This window comes from Pristiophorus japonicus, chromosome 8 (genome assembly GCF_044704955.1).
Source record: "Pristiophorus japonicus isolate sPriJap1 chromosome 8, sPriJap1.hap1, whole genome shotgun sequence".
In the NCBI taxonomy this organism is placed as follows: Eukaryota; Metazoa; Chordata; class Chondrichthyes; family Pristiophoridae; genus Pristiophorus; species Pristiophorus japonicus.
The window spans coordinates 130,809,242-130,832,999 of NC_091984.1; the positions used below are offsets into that span (position 1 = coordinate 130,809,242).

The 23,758-nt window shown below is 46.6% G+C and overlaps 1 protein-coding gene across 1 annotated transcript in view; it reads left to right on the forward strand.

Annotated features, from left to right (window-relative positions):
• astn1 (astrotactin 1) overlaps window positions 1–23,758 on the forward strand; it is a 3,463,295-nt gene that overhangs the window by 3,173,667 nt on the left and 265,870 nt on the right. The window contains exons 20-21 of the mRNA XM_070888265.1: window positions 20,628–20,896; window positions 22,251–22,384. Of these exons, the coding sequence (XP_070744366.1) occupies window positions 20,628–20,896; window positions 22,251–22,384 (403 nt within the window). The remainder of the gene's footprint in view (window positions 1–20,627; window positions 20,897–22,250; window positions 22,385–23,758) is intronic.

The following is a 23,758-nucleotide window of genomic DNA, read 5'->3' on the forward strand; positions in this document are numbered from 1 at the left end:
TGTGTTAGGAACACAATAACTGGCGATGAGTATATGAATCCAATGGAAAGATGCAGAAAACTGTGGGCATCCTGGAGAAGTTGTCGGAGGTGAGGACTGGGAAGCCTATGTCGAACAGCTAGACCAGTACTTTGTAGCCAACGAGCTGGACGGAGAAGGAAGCGCTGCAAAAAGGAGAGTGGTCCTCCTCACGGTCTGCGGGGCACCGACCTACAGCCTCATGAAGAATCTTCTGGCTCCGGTGAAACCCACAGATAAGTCGTATGAGGAGCTGTGTACACTGTTTCGGGAGCATCTTAATCCGAGGGTGCTGATGGCGAGGTATCAGTTCTCCACGTGCCAGCGATCTGAAGGTCAGGAAGTGGCGAGCTACGTCGCCAAGCTAAGGCAACTTGCAGGACAATATGAGTTTGATGGCTACCTGGAGCAGATGCTCAGAGACATTTTTGTACTGGGCATTGGCCACGAGACCATCCTATGAAAACTTTAGACTGAAGAGACACCGACCCTGAGTAAGGCCATTGCGATAACACAGGCGTTTATCTCCACCAGTGATAACACCAAACAAATCTCTCAGCACACAAGTGCTAGCAATGTTCATAACTTAACTGGAACTGTGTTTGCGAGCAGAAATGTACAGGGCAAAAACCACAACTCTGCAATTGCCAGCAGGCCTCAGGTGACCCAGATGACTCAGAATCCGCAACAAAGGATGAATGCAAGGCAATTCACACCTTGTTGGCATTGTGGAGACTGCCATTCAGCCTATTCATGCCACTTCAAAAGGTATGTTTGCAAGAGCTGTGGAACAATGGGGTACCTCCAATGAGTTGCAGACGAGCTGCAAGCTCTGCAAAACCTGCTAACCACCACGTGGCAGAGGAAGATCGGTCCATGGTGGATCAAAGCAATTTTGAGCCTCAGAGAGAGGAGGCAGATGCTGAAGTACACGGGGTGCACAGATTTTCGATGAAATGTCCACCTATAATGTTAAATGTAAAATTGAATGACTTACCTGTAGCCATGGAACTGGACACTGGCGCTAGCCAATCCATCATGAGTAAAAAGATGTTTGAGAGACTGTAGGTGCAACAAGGCACTCAGACCAGCCCTGAGCCCCATCCACATGAAACTGAGAACGTACACTAGAGATCTCACCACTGTCCTGGGCATCGCAATGGTCAAGGTCACCTACGAGGGCACGGTGCATGAACTGCCACTCTGGATTGTCCCTGGTGATGGCCCCACACTGCTTGGAAGGAGCTGGCTGGGCAAAATCCACTGGAACCGGGATGACATCCGAGCGCTATCACATGTCGATGAGGCCTCATGTACCTAGGTTCTTAACAAATTTCCTTCCCTTTTTGAGCCAGGCATTGGAAAATTTTCCGGGCGAAGGTGCGGATCCACTTGGTCCCAGAGGCACGACCCATTCACCACAAGGCGAGAGCGGTACCTCACATGATGAGGGAGAGAGTGGAAATCGAGCTGGACAGGCTGCAGCGCGAGGGCATCATCTCCCCAGTGGAATTCAGCGAGTGGGCCAGCCCGATTGTTCCAGTACTCAAAAGTGATGGCATGGTCAGGATTTGCGGTGATTATAATGTAACTATTAATCGTTTCTCACTGCAGGACCAATACCCGCTACCTAAGGCTGACGACCTATTTGCGACACTGGCAGGAGGCAAGATGTTCACCAAGCTTGACTTGACTTCGGCCTACATGACGCAGGAGCTGGAGGAGTCTTCGAAGGGCCTCACCTGCAGCAACACGTACAAGGGACTGTTCGTCTACAACAAATGCCCGTTTGGAATTCGGTCGGCTGCAGCGATCTTCCAGAGAAACATGGAGAGCCTACTCAAGTCGGTACCACACACGGTGGTCTTTCAGGACGACATATTGGTCACAGGTCAGGACACCACCGAGCACCTACAAAACCTGGAGGAGGTCCTCCAGCGACTGGATCGTGTTGGGCTGCGGCTGAAGAGGTTGAAATGCATCTTCATGGCATCAGAAGTGGAGTTTTTGGGGAGAAAGATCGCCGTGGACGACATTCGGCCCACAGACGCCAAGACAGAGGCTATCACGAACGCGCCCAGGCCACAGAACGTCACGGAGCTGCGGTCGTTCCTGGGACTCCTCAACTATTTTGGTAACTTCCTACTGGGGTTAGGCACCCTTTTAGAGCCCCTACATGTGTTATTGCGTAAAGGTGAGAACTGGGTATGGAGAATAAACCAAGTAATTACTTTTGAGAAAGCCAGAAACATTTTATGCTCCAACAAGCTGCTTGTATTGTATAACCCGTGTAAAAGACTTGTGCTAGCATGTGACGTGTCGTCGTACGGAGTCAGGTGTGTATTACAACAAGCTAACATTGTGGGGAAGTTGCAACCTGTCGCCTCTGCCTCCAGGAGCTTGTCTAAGGCCGAGAGGGCCTACAGCATGATTGAGAAAGAAACATTAGCGTGTGTGTTCGGGGTAAAGAAAATACATCAGTACCTGTTTGGCCTCAAATTTGAGCTGGAAACCGATCACAAGCCCCTCATATCCCTGTTCGCTGAAAACACGGGGATAAATACTAATGCCTCAGCCCGCATACAAAGGTGGGCACTCGCGCGATCAGGATATAACCACACCATCCGCCACAGGCCAGGCACCGAGAACTGTGCGGATGCTCTCAGTCAGCTACCATTACCCACCACGGGGGTGGAAATGGCGCAGCCTGCAAATTGTTGATGGTGGTGCAGCCCGCAGACTTGTTGATGGTCATGGAAGCATTTGAAAATGATAAATCACCTGTCACGGCCCACCAGATTAGGACTTAGACCAGCCAAGATCCTCTGCTGTCCCTAGTAAAAAACTGTGTACTGCATGGGAGCTGGGCCAGCATCCCCGTTGAAATGCAAGAGCTAATCAAGCCGTTCCAGCAGCGAAAGGGTGAGCTGTCCATTCAGGCAGACTGCCTGTTGTGGGGTAACTGTGTAGTGCTACTACCCAAAAAGGGCAGGGAGATGTTCATCTCGGATCTCCACAGCACACACCCGGGTATAGTAATGATGAAAGTGATAGCCAGATCCCAAGTGTGGTGGTCCGGTATCGACTCTGACTTAGAGTCCTGTGTACGGCAATACAGCGTGTGTGCTCAGTTGAGCAACGCGCTCAGAGAGGCATCACTAAGTTTGTGGTCCTGGCTTTCCAGACCATCGTCAAGGATCCATGTCGACTGTGCCGGCCCTGTTCTCGGTAAAATGTTCCTGGTGGTGGTGGACGCTTTTTCAAAATGGATTGAATGTGAAATAATGTCGGGAAGCACCGCCACCATCACCATTGAAAGCCTGAGGGCCATGTTTGCCACCCACGGCCTGCCTGACATTCTGGTCAGTGACAACGGGCCATGTTTCACCAGTGCCGAATTTAAAGAATTCATGACCCGCAATGGGATCAAACATGTCACCTCGGCCCCGTTTAAACCAGCCTCCAATGGGCAGGCAGAGCGGGCAGTACAAACAATCAAACAGAGCCTTAAATGAGTCACAGAAGGCTCACTCCAAACCTGCCTGTCCCGAGTACTGCTCAGCTACTGCACGAGACCCCACTCGCTCACAGGGATGCCCCCGGCTGAGCTACTCATGAAAAGGACACTTAAAACCAGACTCTCGCTGGTTCACCCCAACCTGCATGATCAAGTAGAGAGCAGGCAGCAGCAACAAAATGTAAACAATGGTCACGCCACTGTGTCACGGGAAATTGATCTGAATGACCCTGTGTATGAGCTAAACTATGGACATGGTCCCAAGTAGATCGCGGGCACGATGATAGCTAAAGAAGGGAGTAGGGTGTTTGTAGTCAAACTAGACAATGGACAAATTTGCAGAAAGCACCTGGACCAAACAAGGCTGCAGTTCACAGACTGTCCTGAACAACCCACAGCAGACACCACCTTTCTCGAGCCCACAAAACACACCCAAAGGATCAACGACACCACCCCGGATCAGGAAATTGAACCCATCACGTCCAACAGCCCAGCAAGGCCAGGCTCACCCAGCAGCCCTGCAGGGCCAACACACGCCAACCCAGCGAGGGCACAGCCAACACACCAGAACAGACATTTGTACCGAGGCGGTCCACCAGGGAAAGAAAGGCTCCCAACCGCCTCACCTTGTAAATAGTTTTAACTTTGATTTTGGGGGGAAGTGATGTTGTGTATCTGTAAAGCTTGCACTCCCATATTCCGCCAGCAGGGAGCGCATCCCCTGAAGTCCCAAGGGATCCCAGCATCCCTTTGGAGCACTGTACATAAGCCGGCCCCTAATGCCTGTTTCTGACTCTGGAGTGTCTTAATAAAGATTTGAGGTCACTGTTACTTTAACCTCCCTTTGTGCAGTCTCATCTGTGTTAGGAACACAATACTAACCACCCTCCGTGTAATGTTTTTTTTCTAATCTCTAAATTTGTGTCTCTGATTACCATCTTGTCAACCACTGGAAATATTCAATCGATATTTACCTTATCATAACCCTTCATAACCTTGAAGACATTACCTTCTCAGCTCTCATGAAAAAGCCACGACTTCTCAAGTGCTGACTATAGCTCCTCATCCTTAGTACGAACCTCGTGAATTTATGCATCACCATTTCCATTGCTTTTCTATCCTTCCTGTAATGGGATACCCAAAACTGTACGCAATACTCCAACTGCAGCCTAACTAAGGTCTCATATAAGGTCAAGATTACAACAAACTTATACAAAACTCTGAAGGACTGAGGTTAACACAAACAGTTGTGTTTTTGTTGGTTCCTCATTATACAGGATCACAGGATATGATTTTAGAGAAATATTGGTTAACGTTTGGAAAAAGCAGTGGTTATGAAACATCCTAATTCCATGTTTTGTGTTTCATAACAAATTCAGTGTAGATTTATTCGAAACTGTCTTGATTTGGAAGAAGCAAAACTGATTCAGTCCCTTGCAGCTGAAGAAAAATAATAGTCCAGTGGCTCAGATCCTTTCTTTGAATGAATCTAAGCAACAAAACAAAATGCAAATGCTGGAAATCTGAAACAAAGAGCAGAAAAAGCTGGACACACAGCAGGTCAGGGTGTGCGGAAAGAACAAACAGCATGGCATTCCAGGCTGGGTCCGTCTCCAGAACTGAGAAAGAAAGAAAGGAAACGACTGAACAAAACTGCATTTCTATAGCGCTTTTCATGACTTTGGGGCACCCCACAGTGCTTCACGACCAGCAAAGTACTTGTGAAGTGTGGTCACTGTTGTAATGTAGGAAACACAGCCGTCAATTTGTGCACAGCCAAGCTCGCACAAATAGCAACAAGATAAATTGCCCGATGATCGGTGTTTTTATTTTCAGTGATGTTGGCTGAGGGATAAATTTTTGCCAGGACATCAGATCCCGTGCTCCATTTTGCAAGAGTGCCTCGGTGTAACATTTCATCCAAAAGACGGCACCTCGGACAATACCGCACTCCCTCAGTACTGCATGTCAGTGCTTGATTATATGCTCAAGTCTGGGGGACAAAATTGAAGATGTGGAAGCATTGTAATAGAATCTGAAAAAGGGGGGTGGGGGCCGGGTGGGAAACAAAGATGTTGCAAGCACCGTGATAACATTAATGAACGTGAATGTATCAATGATGGTGAAACTATCCTTGCATTTTGTCAACTCTGATAACTTCTAGCAAAGGGGTTAAGGCTCAAATTATGACAAATAGCCGATTGCTAGCCAGTACAATAAAGATACAGCAGTTATCATGGGTGACTTTAATCTCCATATAGATTGGGCTAACCAAACTGGTACCAATGCGGTGGAGGAGGATTTCCTGGAGTGTATTAGGGATGGTTTTCTAGACCAATATGTCGAGGAACCAACAAGAGGGCTGGCCATCCTAGACTGGGTCATATGCAATGAGAAAGGACTAATTAGCAATCTTGTTGTTTGAGGCTCCTTGGGGAAGAGTGACCATAATATGGTAGAATTCTTCAGTCAGGTGGAGAGTGTCACAGTTAATTCAGAGACTAGGGTCCTGAACTTAAGGAAAGGTAACTTCGATGGTATGAGACATGAATTGGCTAGGATAGACTGGCGAATGATACTTAAAGGGTTGACGGTGGATAGGCAATGGCAAACATTTAAAGATCACATGGATGAACTTCAACAAATGTACATCCCTGTCTGGAGTAAAAATAAAATGGGAAAGTGGCTCAACCGTGGCTAACAAGGGAAATTAAAGATAGTGTTAAATCCAAGGAAGAGGCATATGAATTGGCCAGAAAAAGCAGCAAACCTGAGGACAGGGAGAAATTTAGAATTCAGCAGAGGAGGACAAAGGGTTTAATTATGAGGGAGAAAATAGAGTATGAGAGGAAGCTTGCAGGGAACATAAAAACTGACTGCCAAAAGTTTCTATAGATAAGCGAAGAGAAAAAGGTTAGTGAAGACAAACATAGGTCCCTTGCAGTCAGAATCAGGTGAATTTATAATGGGGACCAAAGAAATGGCAGACCAATTGAACAAATACTTTGGTTTTGTCTTCACTAAGGAAGACACACATAACTTTCCAGAAATACTCGGGGTCCGAGGGTCTAGTGAGAAGGTGGAACTGAAGGAAATCCTTATTAGTCAGGAAATTGTGTTAGGGAAATTGATGGGATCGAAGGCCGGTAAAGCCCCAGGGTCTGATAGTCTGCATCCCAGAGTACTTAAGGAAGTGGCCCCAGAAATAGTGGATGCATTGGCGATCATTTTCCAACATTCTATTGATTCTGGATCAGTCCCTATGGACTGGAGGGGAGCGAATGTAATCCCACTTTTAAAAAATGAGGGAGAGAGAAAACAGGGAATTATAGACCGGTTAGCCTGACATCGGTGGTGGGGAAAATGTTGGAATCAATTATTAAAGATGAAATAGCAGAGCATTTAGAAAGCAATGACAGAATCGGTCCAAGTCAGCATCGATTTATGAAGGGGAAATCATGCTTTACAAATCTTCTAGAATTTTTTGAGGATGTAATTAATAGAGTGGACAAGGGAGAACCAGTGGATGTGGTGTATTTGGACGTTCAAAAGACTTTTGACAAGGTCCCACACAAGAGATTAGTGTGCAAAATTAAAGCACATGGTATTGGGGGTAATGTATTGATGTGGATAGAGAAATTGTTGGCAGACAGGAATAAATGGGTCCTTTTCAGAATGGCAGGCAGTGACGAGTGGGGTGCCGCAGGGTTCAGTGCTGGGACCCCAGCTATTTACAATATACATTAATGATTTAGATGAAGGAATTGAATGTAATAGCTCCAAGTTTGCAGATGCCATTAAGCTGGGTGGTGGTGTGAGCTGTGAGGAGGATGCTAAGAGGCTGCAGGGTGACTTGGACAGGTTAGGTGAGCAGGCAAATGCATGGCAGATGCAGTATAATGTGGATAAATGTGAGGTTATCCACTTTTGTGGCAAAAACAGGAAGGCAGAATATTATCTGAATGGTGACAGATTAGGAAAAGGGGAGGTGCAATGAGACCTGGGTGTCATGGAACATCAGTCATTGAAAGTTGGCAAGCAGGTGCAGCAGACGGTGAAGAAGGCAAATGGCATGTTGGCCTTCATAGCTAGGGGATTTGAGTATGGGAGCAGGGAGGTCATACTGCAGCTGTACAATGCCTTGGTGAGGCCACACCTGGAATATTATGTTCAGTTTTGATCTGCGGAGTTGGAGCTGAGGGTGGATTCACTCTGGAGCATCCACGATGCTGAGAATGACTTGAGTATCACGTGTAGCGAGTTGGTCGTACCGCAGGGAAAGGGTCCACAGCCAGATAGGGAATGGAAGACCAACAGGAAGAGCAGTGCAAGGAAGGTAGTGCAGGAGTCCCATGTGGTCATCCCCCTGCAAAACAGATACATTGCTTTGGGTACTGTTGAGGGGGATGACACATCAGGGGAGGGCAGCAGCAGCCAAGTTCATGGCACCATGGCTGGCTCTGCTGCACAGGAGGGCAGGAAAAAGAGTGGGAGAGCAATAGTGATTGGGGATTCAATGGTGAGGGGAATAGATAGGCGTTTCTGCGGCCGGAACCGAGACTCCAGGATGGTATGTTGCCTCCCTGGTGCAAGGGTCAAGGATGTCTCGGAGCGGTTGCAGGACATTCTAAAAAGGGAGGGAGAACAGCCAGTTGTCGTGGTGCACATTGGTACCAACGACATAGGTAAAAAAAGGGATGAGGTCCTACGAAACAAATTTAAGGAGCTAGGAGCTAAATTAAAAAGTAGGACCTCAAAAGTAGTAATCTCGGGATTGCTACCAGTGCCACGTGCTAATCAGAGTAGGAATCGCAGGATAGCGCAGATGAATACGTGGCTTGAGCAGTGGTGCAGCAGGGAGGGATTCAAATTCCTGGGGCATTAGAACCGGTTCTGGGGGAGGTGGGACCAGTACAAACCGGACGGTCTGCACCTGGGCAGGACCGGAACCAATGTCCTAGGGGAAGTGTTTGCTAGTGCTGTTGGGGAGGATTTAAACTAATATGGCAGGGGGATGGGAACCAATGCAGGGAGACAGAGGGAAACAAAAAGGAGGCAAAAGCAAAAGACAGAAAGGAGATGAGGAAAAGTGGAGGGCAGAGAAACCCAAGGCAAAGAACAAAAAGGGCCACTGTACAGCAAAATTCTAAAAGGACAAAGGGTGTTAAAAAAACAAGCCTGAAGGCTTTGTGTCTTAATGCAAGGAGTATCTGCAATAAAGTGGATGAATTAACTGTGCAAATAGATGTTAACAAATATGATGTGATTGGGATTACGGAGACGTGGCTCCAGGATGATCAGGGCTGGGAACTCAACATCCAGGGGTATTCAACATTCAGGAAAGATAGAATAAAAGGAAAAGGAGGTGGGGTAGCATTGCTGGTTAAGGAGCAAATTAAGGCAATAGTTCGGAAGGACATTCGTTTGGATGATGTGGAATCTATATGGGTAGAGCTGCAGAATACCAAAGGGCAAAAAACGTTAGTGGGAGTTGTGTACAGACCTCCAAACAGTAGTAGTGATGTTGGGGAGGGCATCAATCATGAAATTAGGGGTGCGTGCAAAAAAGGTGCAGCAGTTATAATGGGTGACTTTAATATGCACATAGATTGGGTTAACCAAACTGGAAGCAATACGGTGGAGGAGGATTTCCTGGAGTGCATCAGGGATGGTTTTTAAGACCAATATGTCGAGGAACCAACTAGGGGGGAGGCCATCTTAGACTGGGTGTTGTGTAATGAGAGAGGATTAATTAGCAATCTCGTTGTGCGAGGCCCCTTGGGGAAGAGTGACCATAATATGGTGGAATTCTGCATTAGGATGGAGAATGAAACAGTTAATTCAGAGACCATGGTCCAGAACTTAAAGAAGGGTAACTTTGAAGGTATGAGGCGTGAATTGGCTAGGATAGATTGGCGAATGATACTGAAAGGGTTGACTGTGGATGGGCAATGGCAGACATTTGGAGACCGCATGGATGAACTGCAACAGTTGTACATTCCTGTCTGGCGTAAAAATAAAAAAGGGAAGGTGGCTCAACCGTGGCTATCAGGGGAAATCAGGGATAGCATTAAAGCCAAGTAAGTGGCATACAAATTGGCCAGAAATAGCAGCGAACCCGGGGACTGGGAGAAATTTAGAACTCAGCAGAGGAGGACAAAGGGTTTGATTAGGGCAGGGAAAATGGAGTACGAGAAGAAGCTTGCAGGGAACATTAAGACGGATTGCAAAAGTTTCTATAGATATGTAAAGAGAAAAAGGTTAGTAAAGACAAACGTAGGTCCCTTGCAGTCAGAATCAGGGGAAGTCATAACGGGGAACAAAGAAATGGCGGACCAATTGAACAAGTACTTTGGTTCGGTATTCACTGAGGAGGACACAAACAACCTTCCGGATATAAAAGAGGTCGGAGGGTCTCGTAAGGAGGAGGAACTGAGGGAAACCCTTATTAGTCGGGAAATTGTGTTGGGGAAATTGATGGGATTGAAGGCCGATAAATCCCCAGGGCCTGATGGACTGCATCCCAGAGTACTTAAGGAGGTGGCCTTGGAAATAGTGGATGCATTGACAGTCATTTTCCAACATTCCATTGACTCTGGATCAGTTCCTATCGAGTGGAGGGTAGCCAATGTAACCCCACTTTTTAAAAAAGGAGGGAGAGAGAAAACAGGGAATTACAGACCGGTCAGCCTGACATCGGTAGTGGGTAAAATGATGGAACCAATTATTAAGGATGTCATCGCAGTGCATTTGGAAAGAGGTAATATGATAGGTCCAAGTCAGCATGGATTTATGAAAGGGAGATCATGCTTGACAAATCTTCTGGAATTTTTTGAGGATGTTTCCAGTAGAGTGGGCAAGGGAGAACCAGTTGATGTGGTATATTTGGACTTTCAGAAGGCTTTCGACAAGGTCCCACACAAGAGATTAATGTGCAAAGTTAAAGCACATGGGATTGGGGGTAGTGTGCTGACATGGATTGAGAACTGGTTGTCAGACAGGAAGCAAGGAGTAGGAGTAAATGGGGACTTTTCAGAATGGCAGGCAGTGACTAGTGGGGTACCGCAAGGTTCTGTGCTGGGGCCCCAGCTGTTTACACTGTACATTAATGATTTAGACGAGGGGATTAAATGTAGTATCTCCAAATTTGCGGATGACACTAAGTTGGGTGGCAGTGTGAGCTGCGAGGAGGATGCTATGAGGCTGCAGAGTGACTTGGATAGGTTAGGTGAGTGGGCAAATGCATGGCAGATGAAGTATAATGTGGATAAATGTGAGGTTATCCACTTTGGTGGTAAAAACAGAGAGACAGACTATTATCTGAATGGTGACAGATTAGGAAAAGGGGAGGTGCAAAGAGACCTGGGTGTCATGGTACATCAGTCATTGAAGGTTGGCATGCAGGTACAGCAGGCGGTTAAGAAAGCAAATGGCATGTTGGCCTTCATAGCGAGGGGATTTGAGTACAGGGGCAGGGAGGTGTTGCTACAATTGTACAGGGCCTTGGTGAGGCCACACCTGGAGTATTGTGTACAGTTTTGGTCTCCTAACCTGAGGAAGGACATTCTTGCTATTGAGGGAGTGCAGCGAAGGTTCACCAGACTGATCCCCGGGATGGCGGGACTGACCTATCATGAAAGACTGGATCAACTGGGCTTGTATTCACTGGAGTTCAGAAGAATGAGAGGGGACCTCATAGAAACGTTTAAAATTCTGACGGGGTTGGACAGGTTAGAGGCAGGAAGAATGTTCCCGATGCTGGGGAAGTCCAGAACCAGAGGACACAGTCTAAGGATAAGGGGTAAGCCATTTAAGACCGAGATGAGGAGAAACTTCTTCACTCAGAGTTGTTAACCCATGGAATTCTCTACCGCAGAAAGTTTTGAGGCCAGTTCGTTAGATATATTCAAAAGGGAGTTAGATATGGCCCTTACGGCTAAAGGGATCAAGGGGTATGGAGAGAAAGCAGGAAAGAGTTACTGAGGATCAGCCATGATCTTATTGAATGGTGGTGCAGGCTCGAAGGGCCGAATGGCCTACTCCTGCACCTATTTTCTCTATTTCTATGTTTCTGGCAAAGGAGACAAGTGCCTCAGGTTCTCTTATTTTCAAGAGATTTTGGAAATCTTAACTGGGAGTTTCCCTTAGACAGATCTACAACAACAACTTGTATTTATACAGCGCCTTTAATGTAGTAAAACATCACAAGGCGCTTCACAGGAGTATTATGAGAAATTAAAAAAATTTGACTCCGAGCCACTTAAAAAGTAATTACATTAGATGTCCAAAAGCTGGGTCAAAGAGGTAAGTTTTAAGCGATGTCTTAAAGGAGGAAAGAGAGGTAGAGAGGCGGAGAGGTTTAGGGAGGGAGTTTCAGAGCTTGGGGCCCAGGCAACAAAAGACACAGCCACCAATGGTTGAGCGATTATAATCAGGGATGCTCAAGGGGGCAGAATTAGAAGAGCGCAGACATCTCAGGGGGGGGGGGGAGTTGTGGGGCTGGAGGAGATTACAGAGATAGGGAGGACCAATTCAAGCCTGAAATCAAGCCTAAACAATTCTGTCCACCATTCTATGACATGCTGAGGCACTTCTGTGCACACCGTGCACACTCGGGCTGAATTTGCGGCCCCTACGGGCGCATGTGAGGTGTGCACGCACCCATTGGGGCCCTGCAAGATCCGAGTTTAGGCATGCACGGTGCCACACAAGAGATTGGTGTGCAAAATCAAAGCACATGGTATTGGGGGTACAATACTGATGTGGATAGAGAACTGGTTGGCAGATAGGAAGCAGAGAGTCGGGATAAACGGGTCCTTTTCAGAATGGCAGGCAGTGACTAGTGGAGTGCCGCAGGGTTCAGTGCTGGGACCCCAGCTCTTTACAATATATATTAATGATTTAGATGATGGAATTGAGTGTTAAATCTCCAAGTTTGCAGATGACACTAAACTGGGTGGCGGTGTGAGCTGTGAGGAGGATGCTAAGAGGCTGCAGGGTGACTTGGACAGGTTCGGCGAGTGGGCAAATACATGGCAGATGCAGTATAATGTCGAGAAATCTGGGATTATCCACTTTGGGGGCAAAAACAAGAAGGCAGAATATTATCTGAATGGTGACAGATTAGGAAAAGGGGAGGTGCAATGAGACCTGGGTGTCATGGTTCATCAGTCACTGAAAGTGGGCATGCAGGTACAGCAGGCGGTGAAGAAGGCAAATGGTATGCTGGCCTTCATAGCTATTTGAATAAGGGACAGGGAGGTCTTACTGCAGTTGTACAGGGCCTTAGTGAGGCCTCAGCTGGAATATTGTGTTCAGTTTTGGTCTCCTAATCTGAGAAAGGACGTTCTTGCTATTGAGGGAGTGCAGCGAAGGTTCACCAGACTGATTCCAGGGATGGCTGGACTGTCATATGAGGAGAGACTAGATCAACTGGGCCTTTATTCACTGGAGTTTAGAAGGATGAGAGGGGATCTCGTGGAAACGTATAAGATTCTGATGGGATTGGACAGGTTAGATGCGGGAAGAATGTTCCCAATGTTGGGGAAGTCCAGAACCAGGGGTCACAGTCTAAGGATAAGCCATTTAGGACTGAGATGAGGAGAAACTTCTTCACTTAGAGTTGTTAACCTGTGGAATTCCCTGCCGCAGAGAGTTGTTGATGTCAGTTCATTGGATATATTCAAGAGGGAGTTAGATATGGGCCTTACAGCTAAGGGGATCAAGGGGTATGGAGAGAAAGCAGGAAAGGGGTACTGTGAGAATGATCAGCCATGATCTTACTGAATGGCAGTGCAGGCTCGAAGGGCCAAATGGCCGATGTCATGTATTCAACCAACATTGTAACCCATGTATAATCTGACAGAAGTTGTACACTGTGAGAACAATGACCACTAGGTGGGAGACACTCCTAACCTGGACCTTCAGTTATCAAAGGGGAAGCTCCACCCACCTTCATCATTTGAGTGCTAAGGAATAAAGGACAGGTCACAGACTGACCTTTTCTCAAGCATGGGTCTCGTGTGCATTTATACTGTATAGTAAGGACGTATCAGCCTACTCCTGCACCTATTTTCTATGTTTCTATGTTTCTATGACCCAGAACTTGCGCTCTGTCAAGAATCCTCTGATCGTACGAATCTGATAGAAAAGGGAATTCGCTGTCGGAGAGTTGGGCTATTTGCCCAACTTCTGCACTGTGTATGTCCTTCAAATTCTTACGCCAGTAGGAGGTTAAAAAAATGCAAAAATATTTTTTTCACTTATTTATATTTTTAAAAACCCAGTCCATTAAGGTAAGTTTATTTTTAGACCCATTAAAACATAACTTTTTTTTCAATTTTTTGCATTTTAATTAATTTGAAATATATAACGTGTTTTTAAATTTATTTTACGTGTTTGTTTATTTTGGGGGGTATCCCCATTTATATTTATGGCAGCTCCATAAAAACAGAACTCACCATTAAGTATGAATGGGGATCCCCTTACTTACATTGGTTGGGCTAGCCCACGTGATCCCGGGGGTGCGAGTTCCTGGGCTATCTGGGCCTCGGCACAGGCCTAAGCATAGAGGCCCAGGAGCGTAAGTCGCCAAACCTCCCGGACCACCAGGTAAGGTCATAGATTTTTTGCACGTCGGAGGCATCCGATCGTGGGAAGTCTCCAACCGCGAATTCTACCCAAAAAAACCATATCAACGAAGAAGAATTGTTTTGATGAGTTTTAGCTGAGAATCAAAAATATCAAGAAATAGCAGAGATTTAATTTTACTTTAGTCAATCATTTTGAACTCATGAATTTAAATACATTCACATGTACCCATTATTTTTCAGTCTAAGTTGCTGCAATGTGAAAACTGGCGTACATCCAGGAAATGTGCTATGGCCATTGACTTAACTGGGTTGGGTTGAGGATGTGGAGCAGGCAGTGGGGCAGCCATTATCGATCCCCTCCCCATCTCTCTCCAGAATGTCCGTTTGCTTGCGAACAAGGCCCTTCCCATCCATAAGCTTATCCTGGATGATGGCATCGACATCATGGCTCGGACAGAAACCTGGCTAAGGGGTGATGACACCTTACCCTTAAATGTAGCCTCCACGCCCGGCTATACCTTCCACCACTTGCCCCGCTCAGACTGCCTTGGTGGTAGTGTGGCTCTCATCTCCAAATCTGTCCCCCGACTCCTCCGGCACTTTCTCCTCCTTTGAGCATCTCGCCTTATTCCATCCCTCTCACCTCTCATTTAAAATTCTCATTCTCCACCGCCCACCCAAGCACCATAAAAATGTTACCACTGAGATATCTTCACTGCTTTCCTCCCTCTGCCTCTGCAAAGAATAACTTTTCATCCTCGATGATTTTAAACTCCATCTCAATTCATCATGTCTCTCTCCCCTGAGCTCACGAACCTCCTATCCTCCCGTAATCATTCCCTCCATGTAAACTCCCCAACCCATATTCACAGCCAGTCCCTCGACCTTGCCATCTCTCATGGCCTTGCTACTCCCATCGTATCAATCGCAGATAAGGCCATCTCTGACCACTTCCTTGTATCATTCTCCCCCCACATCCCCCTTGCACCCCCCCCCCCTCAACCCTACCTCCTTCTGTGTCCACCCCTGGAAAAACTCTCTCCCGATTCTCTCACACCTGCACTTATGAACACCCAACTGTCCAGCCCTTGGCCCTCCATTCATCATGACATCTCTGCAGCTACCGATCTGCTCAACCACATCCTCACCGCCATCTCTGATGCCCTAGTCCCTATTAAAACAATTACTCTCTTTCACCCTGGTCGTTCCCCCTGGTACAGCATCTAATCTTCGCTCCCTTAAGTCCAAGGGACGCAGACTTGAACGGATATGGCAGACAACTGGTTTAGCCATTCACTACCAATCGGGCTGGACCACATAAAATATTATCAGGTCCTGCTCTCATCTGCCAAAATTGCTCACTATTCCAGAATCATTCTGAAATGTAAAAATAAATCCCAGCTTCTATTCTCCACTGCTAACTGTCTTTTTAAACCCCACTCTCCAATCTCCACCTTCACCTCCAACAATAAGCGTGAGAAGCTCATGGACTTCTTTGTCTCTAAGATTAAGACCATCCGTTCAGCCACTTCTGCCTCTTCCCTTCCTTCCCCTAGCCCACCGGGCCAAACTTCTTCTAAGGAGCCCCCCTGCCCTAGCCCTGACCCTGTTTTCTGTTTCACTCCATACTCTCCCACTTCATACTCTCCTCATGACCTGTCCGAGCTCATCCTGTCCCTGAGACCCACTTCCCTCTCCCTTGATCCTATTCCCAACAAACTGCTGACCACCCAACTTCCTTTTATGGCTCCCATGTTAGCTGATATTGTTTACGGTTCTCTCTCCAAGTACTGTTCCCCTCTCCCTCAAATCTGCTGTCATCACCCCTCTCCTCAAAAAATCAACCCTCGACCCCTCCGTCCTTGCAAACTACCGCCTCATCCCCAACCGCCCTTTCCTCTCCCGCCTGCCACAGTAACTAAACGGCTCTCATCAAAATCAAAAATGGCACCATTTGTGACTGTGACGAAGGCAAACTATCCCTTCTCGTCCTCCTTGACTTGTCTGCAGCCTTTGACACGGTTGACTACTGTATCCTTCTCCAGCATCTCTCCACTGACGTCCAGCTGGGTGGGTTCACACTTGCCTGGTTCCATTCTTATCTATCCAATCGTAGCCAGAGAATCACCAGCAATGGCTTCTCTTCCCATCCCCGAATCGTTACCTCTGGTGTCCCCCAAGGTATCCTTGGCTCCCTCCTATTTCTCATTTACATGTTGCCCCTTGGCGACATCATCTGAAAACACAGCATCAGTTTCCACATGTACGCTGAAGACACCCAGCTCTACCTCACCACCACTTCTCTCGAACCCTCCATGGTCTCTAAACTGTCAGACTGTTTACCGGATGAGCAGAAATTTTCTCCAATTGAATATTGGGAAGACCAAAGCCGTTGTTTTCGGTCCCCGCCACAACTCCGTTCCTTAGCCACTGACTCCATCCCTCTCCCCTACTTCTATCTGAGGCTGAACCAGACTGTTCGCAACCTTGGTGTCATATTTGATCCTGAAATTAGTTATCGACCACATATCCACAGCATAACTAAGACCGCCTATTTCCACCTCCGTAATATCGCTCATCTCTGCCCTTGCCTCAGCTCATCCGCTGCTGAAGCCCTCATCTATGCCTTTGTTACCTCTAGACTTGACTATTCCAACGCATTCCTGGCTGGCCGCCCACATTCCACCCACAAGTAAACTAGAGGTGATCCAAAACTCGACAGCCCATGTCCTAACGCATCAAGTCCCGCTCAACCATCACCCCTGTGCTCGCTGACCTATATTGGCTCCCGGTTAAGCAATGTCTCTACTTCAAAATTCTCATTCTTGTTTACAAATCCCTCTATGACCTCTCCCCTCCCTATCTCTGTAATCTCCTCCAGCCCCACAACCCACCCGAGATGTCTGCGCTCCTCTAATTCTGCACTCTTGAGCATCCCTGATTATAATCGCTCAAACATTGGTGGCCGTGCCTTCTATTGACTAGGCCCCAAGCTCTGGTACTCCCTGTCTAAACCTCTCAACCTCGCTATCTCTCTTTCCTCCTTCAAAACCTACCTCTTTGACCAAGCTTTACGTCACCTGTGCTAATTTCTTCTTGTGTGGCTCGGTGTCAAATTTTTTGTCTCATAATACTCCTGTGAAGCACCTTGGGACGTTTCACTATGTTAAAGGAGCTATATAAATACAAGTTGTTGTTGTCATACAATGTAAAACAAGCCCTACGTGCCATTTCCAGGAAATGCTGAGCCTATATATTGTTCCTATATATTTATCCACAAATGAGATGACTCAGTTCCTGTAGGTGTTGGCTGGCAGTAGGGAATCGGTCCAATTTTAGATGCTCACTAGAACAGGTTAAAAACTTAAGACATGTTTGTGGTGTTAGATGAAGTGAAATATTCATCGAATTTGATCTGTCAGAGGAAAATCAACAGATGTAGTTGAGGACAAGCACTTGAAAGCCGACAATGATTGATGTGCATTGAGAATTGTACCTGTACACGCAATTGCTCTTTAGAATTGCAGCACTGCCTGCTTTGTTATAGCAGACAGTGGACATGATCTGACTAGCGTTGTGTTTTGCTATTTGTTTCCAAGATGACATGTTAGTCATGATACGTGACACAATAAGCCATTTGATAAATCTAAATGGACTTCAGTCAAGTTAATAGCAGTGTGGAATTCTCTATAAGAAGAAATACATTCTATTTGGAGAGCCCATTGGTGCGCACTTTGGGCATATCATTGAGAAAGAAAATTGATTTTTCTGCATCACCCAGAAAGGTGGTAGATATAGCAAAGGCTTCACATGCCTGGAATATCAGGGATCCTGTTCATGCTCAGGATATGGTAACTATGAAGGAAAGTTACATTCAAATCTGCCAAATGGAGGGACTTGTAAACCATGTCGAATGAGGGCATCAATCACAGAGTGCCTAAATTATCTATTCGCATAACTTCTCATCAACGTGGTGCCGCAGCTAATGGCTCAGGAGCACCATTGCATCACGTGTTGACGAAGCCCAAACAAGATTAGGCACACCAGCAGCAACGATTTCCATTTATATAGTGCTTTTAATGTAAAAGAAGTCCATAGATACTTCATGAATGGAAATAGGGATAACGGACATCAAAGCAGAGGCCACAGAGATGAGGTTGTTCGAGGGCTTGGAGGGATTTGAAAACATGGAATTTTAATTTAATTATGTTGGGGAACAAGGAGCCAGTGCATGTCCGGAAGCGGGTGATAGACAAGAAGGATTTGGGTGGCTGTGTTTTGGACAGGTTAGAGTTTGTACATGGTGGAGGATGGGCAGCAGAAAGGAGGGCATTGGAATAATGAAATCTAGAAGTAAGGGGTTGAGTTATGGGTGGAGCTGGGTGGCGTTGCACAGGTATAAATTGGCAGTCTTCATGATGGATAGGTTTCAAGCGCAACTCAAGATCCAAAGGTTTTGCATGGTCTGGTTCAACCTGAGTGAGTGACCAGAAGGGGATTTTATCAGTGTCAAGGGAGCAGACATCAGTGGAGGTTGAAGGAGGTTACAGACATAGGGAGGGGTGAGGCCCATGGAGGGATTTAAACACAAGGATAAAAATTTTAAATTGGAGACATTGGGGAACCAGCAACCGATGTGGGTCAGTGAGGACAGGGGTGATGGAAGAGTGCAAAGACAGCGATACCACCAGTAGTGTTTTGGACAAGATGAATGTAATGGATGGTGGAAGATTGACCAGGAGAGCATTGGAATAGTCGGGTCTGGACAAAGACATGGATATTTTTCAGCAGCAGATGGGCAGAGGTGGAATGGAGGTGGGCAATGTTACAGGAGTGGAAGTAGGCTGTTTTTGTGATGGAGAGGATCAGGGGTCAAAGCTAAACTCGGGGTTGAAAATGATGTCGAAGTTGTGAACAGTCAGGTTCAGCCGAGATACTGGTTGAGCAGGGTGTTATAGAAAGAAAGATTTGGATTTATATAGCGCCTCTCACGACCACTGGACGTCTCAAAGCACTTTACAACCAATTAAGTACTTTTGCAGTATAGTCATTATTGTAATGTGGGAAACGTGGCATCCAAATTGCACACAGGCAAGCTCCCACTAACAGCAATGTGAAAATGACCAGATAATCTGTTTTTTAGTGATGTTGATTGAGGGATAAATATTGGCCAGGACACCAGGTACAATTCCCCTGCTCTTCTTCGAAATAGTTCCATGGGATCTTTTATGTCCACTTGAGAGAGCAGACAGGGTCTCAGTTTGACGTCTCATCTGAAAGATAGCACCTCTAACAGTGCAGCACTCCACTGTCAGTGTCAACCTAGATTTGTTGTTGCTTAAGTCCCTGGAGTGGGATTTGAACCCATAACCTTTTGACTCAAAGGCAAGAGTGCTACCCACTGAGCCACAGCTGGCACAGTGAGGGGATAAAATCATTGGAAAGGGTGTTGAGTGTTTTTAGCAGGGGCTGATTCTGGCTCCTCCATGATTTGATGTTTGCCAAGCACGCTGACAGCACAAAGACAACAGAGGGTTGAAAAAAAGTGGGCAAAGGGAAAGTGGGAAGCAGCAGAGGCAGCTGAATAGATGGTCTTAGGGTGACAAAGAAGTCCATGAGCTCATGCTTAATATAGGGGCAGGAGAGAGGAGTTTGAAGACACAGTTGGTGGTGGCGAAAATAAGCCGGGGGTTATCTTTGCTCTCTTGGTTGATCTTCGAGTAGTGGGCAGTTTGGACAGAGGAGATTGAGGTTCGGCAGTGCTTGATGTGGTCCAGCTAGATCTAGTCATGACTGGCCAAGCCAATTGAGTGCCAGATACATGCCTCTTGGACTTGAAGGGGTGAAGATTGTGGCCATACCTGTGAAATGTCTCCAGGTGGGGGATATTGAAGATTTTGCTGGGGTTGCGGTTAGCTGAGGGATGCAAGGATGCGGTCAGAGATCGCCCTGTCAGTGATCGAGACCATGGCAGTAGAAATGCCCATATGTGGTGGAAAGGTTGAGGGAGTCGCCGCGAATATGGATAGGAGTGAATATATAGAGGGAGAGGTTTAAGGAGAGCAAGGGGAGCTGAGATGGAGATTGAAATCACAGAGGGTGAGGAGTCATTGGACATAAAGCATTTTAAGATGTTTCTGCAAGACTAGATAAAGGTGCAATATAAATCTTAATTCTTTCTCCCTAATTTACTCTACTATACTCAGTTATATTACAGACTTCTGTGTTTAGATATGCATATTAGCTGTAGCTGCCATGTAAAGTATAAGATACAATCTGGTCTTTTATTGGAACAAGTAAATAAGTTTGCAAATTGGTAAAGTAATTTGGTGACCAAATATTGTTGTTCAATCTTCCAGAGTACCTTAAGTAAAATTGAATCCATCTGTAGTCATACTACTAATTATACTAATTACACACTTCATTAGTTTGTAATACGCCTGACAGGTTGTGCCTATTTAAACTGTGCTGTTGTTATAATATCTTCTTTTTCTTCATAGGCAATTCGCCATCTGATGAATCAGAGGAACGTGAGAAGGATCCCAAGTCTTTAACCTTTCCAGCCTACATCGGCAGCCTTCTTGACTCTGGCGATGAGCTCATGGCGTCAGGAGTGAGAATGTACTGTGAAAACAGGGGAAGTTGTCCATTGGCCTGCCACCTGTGCCACACAACAGGGGGCCAGACCAGGCAGGAAGAGCCTGTGTTACTGGAAGTCACCAAGGCAGCTCCGCTGTACGAATTGCTCAGTGACAATGAAACACAGAAAGTAAGTTGTACAGACCGGCAGGGTAGAACTTAAGGCTGAAATTGCCCACTGCCTGATCCGTCCGCCCCAGTGTATGGGGTGGACAATCCGGAGAAATTCAGCTTTTTTGTTGTTTCCGTTCGGAGTGCTGTTGGTGTGGGGAGAGGGGCGAAAGTTGGTCGGGCCAGAGTTACCGGCAATAGCGGGGCAGAATTGAGGGCGAGTTGCCGTCAGCGCTGCTCTGATGACGTCATCATGCTGGCGCGTCATAATGTCCCTCCCTTTCAGTTCGAGGGGAGGGACCTCTGGGAACTCTGCAGCCACTTCAGTGGCAAACACTGGACCACCAGGGAGGGTTTCAGCCAGGCCAGCAGCCTGGCACCCAAGAGGGGATGCCAGGCTGCCTGTTGGTGGCACGGCCAAGCCTGCGGGCATAATTGTCGCCTGACATGGCAGTTGGCCGATAAAAATAATGAAAATAGAGTCACCGGCAGCGCCACCTCCCCATCAAGGTCAGTCGTACCGCCAAGCCACAGAGAGTGTACCGACAGCAAAAGCTGTCAGTGGCACCGACCGGCGGCGGGGCCACTCCCATGGGGCAATTCCGGGAAAGGGGCAATTTCCCACGGGGCAATTTTGGGAAGAGTGAATGTTGAAGGTGGTGGATGGAGTGCCAATCAAATGGGCTGCTTTCTCCTGGATGGTGTCGAGCTTTTTGAGTGCAGTTGGAGCTGCACTCATCCAGGCAAGTGGAGAGTATTCCATCACACTCCTGACTTGTGCCTTGTAGATGGTGGAAAGGCTTTGGGGAGTCAGGAGGTGAGACACTCACTGCAGAATACACAGCCTCTGACCTGCTCTTGTAGCCACAGTATTTATGTGGCTGGTCCAGTTAAGGTTGTGGTCAATGTTGACCCCTCCAGGATGTCGATGATTAATATCTGGCATATTCCTCTGGGTAGGAGCCTAGAGGCGGACACTCTGGGATCAATAAAGAGGCTGTTAGTTGCCGTAATGTTGGTTTCTACAGAAGGATGAGCTGAAGGGCCTCTCATATTTTGTGAAACCTGACAACGCACAGCACAGATGTTGAGGTTGGGCGATGTGCAGTGCAAAACTTTTTCACTGATGCCTCCCATTATCAGCATCAAGGGCATCCAGGCTAGGGACCTGAGTGGTGCAGAGTGGAGATCTTCAACCTGATTCAGCAAATGGTCTTCAATCGTATCCTTTCAAATTAATGTTGTCGGTTCCCCGTACAAGTTAGCTACCAATAATCAATGTACACATAGTATGTCATTATGAAGAGTGCATCACACTGCTGGTAAGATAAAAGCTACAGTGTCTAACTAGATCTTATCCTTGTGTGTTTTAGGCTATCTATGAAGCAATGTTGAGCCTGCTGTGGTGTTCAGGAGGTGGTGACGTTATCGATGACTGGTGTAGATGTGATTCTGCCACCTTTAGCATTGACGGGCTACCAAACTGTGCTCCCCTGCCTCAGCCAGTGTAAGTATCTGTGCTTCATGATCTTTTACATGTGACTGTGACATATTTGGAGAACACCCAGTGTGTGGTATATTTTACCAAAGCAAAATACTGCGGATGCTGGTATCTGAAATAAAAATTGAATGTGCTGGAAATACTCAGTGGGTCAGGCAGCATCTGTGGAGAGGAACAGAGTTAACGTTTCATGTCTGTGACTCTTCGTCAGAATTGGATAAGTTTGAGATGTAACGGAATCTTAAGGAAGCGCAGGGGCAGTGAAAGGGGGAGGGGAGGAAAGAACACAAGGGAAGGTCTGTGATAGGGTGGAAGACAGGAGAGATTCGAGAGACAAAAGGGATGATCGGCAAAAATGAGATGGTAATGGCACGAGTTTAGAAACAAAAGAAGAGTCTAGATAGGGTGTGAATGGTGGAATCATCTCCAGCTGCCCTGGGAAAGAGAAAAAGCAGGGGGGAGGTTTGTAAAAAAAAAAAGGGGCCAAAAAGATGGACAGAGGTTATGGTCTGAAATTGTTGAACTCAATATTGAGTCCAGAAGGCTGTAAAGTGGCTAAACGAAAGATGAGGTTCTGTTCCTTGAGTTTGCATTGAGCTTCATTGGAGCAGTGTAGGAGGCCGAGGACGGAGAGATCAGAGTGGGAGTGGGGCGGTATATTTTATTGGATGTGGAAGGTACCACTCGGGTCTGATCCTAACATGATACCTTGATTAAGTAACTTGTGGGCTCAACCATACATAGAAACATAGAAACATAGAAAATAGGTGCAGGAGTAGGCCATTCGGCCCTTCTAGCCTGCACCGCCATTCAATGAGTTCATGGCTGAACATGCAACTTCAGTACTCCATTCTTGTTTTCTCACCATACCCCTTGATTCCCCTAGTAGTAAGGACTTCATCTAACTCCTTTTTGAATATATTTAGTGAATTGGCCTCAACAACTTCGTGTGGTAGAGAATTCCACAGGTTCACCACTCTCTGGGTGAAGAAATTCCTCCTCATCTCGGTCCTAAATGGCTTCCCCCTTATCCTTAGACTGTGTCCCCTGGTTCTGGACTTCCCCAACATTGGGAACATTCTTCCTGCATCTAACCTGTCTAACCCCGTCAGAATTTTAAACGTTTCTATGAGGTCCCCTCTCATTCTTCTGAACTCCAGTGAATACAAGCCCAGTTGATACAGCACATAAGTAATGAACTGGTAGCGATGAAGGACCTGTTTGGTGGTTATACTTGTACAGGTTAGGGAGAGATAACTTTAGTGTCTGTTTTAATTATTCACTTAATTATTTACTTAAAGAAAGAAAAATTCAAGTACTGAATTAGAGGCAAATCATAATGAAGGAACACAGAAATCATGCAGATACTGAGTTCCTGTA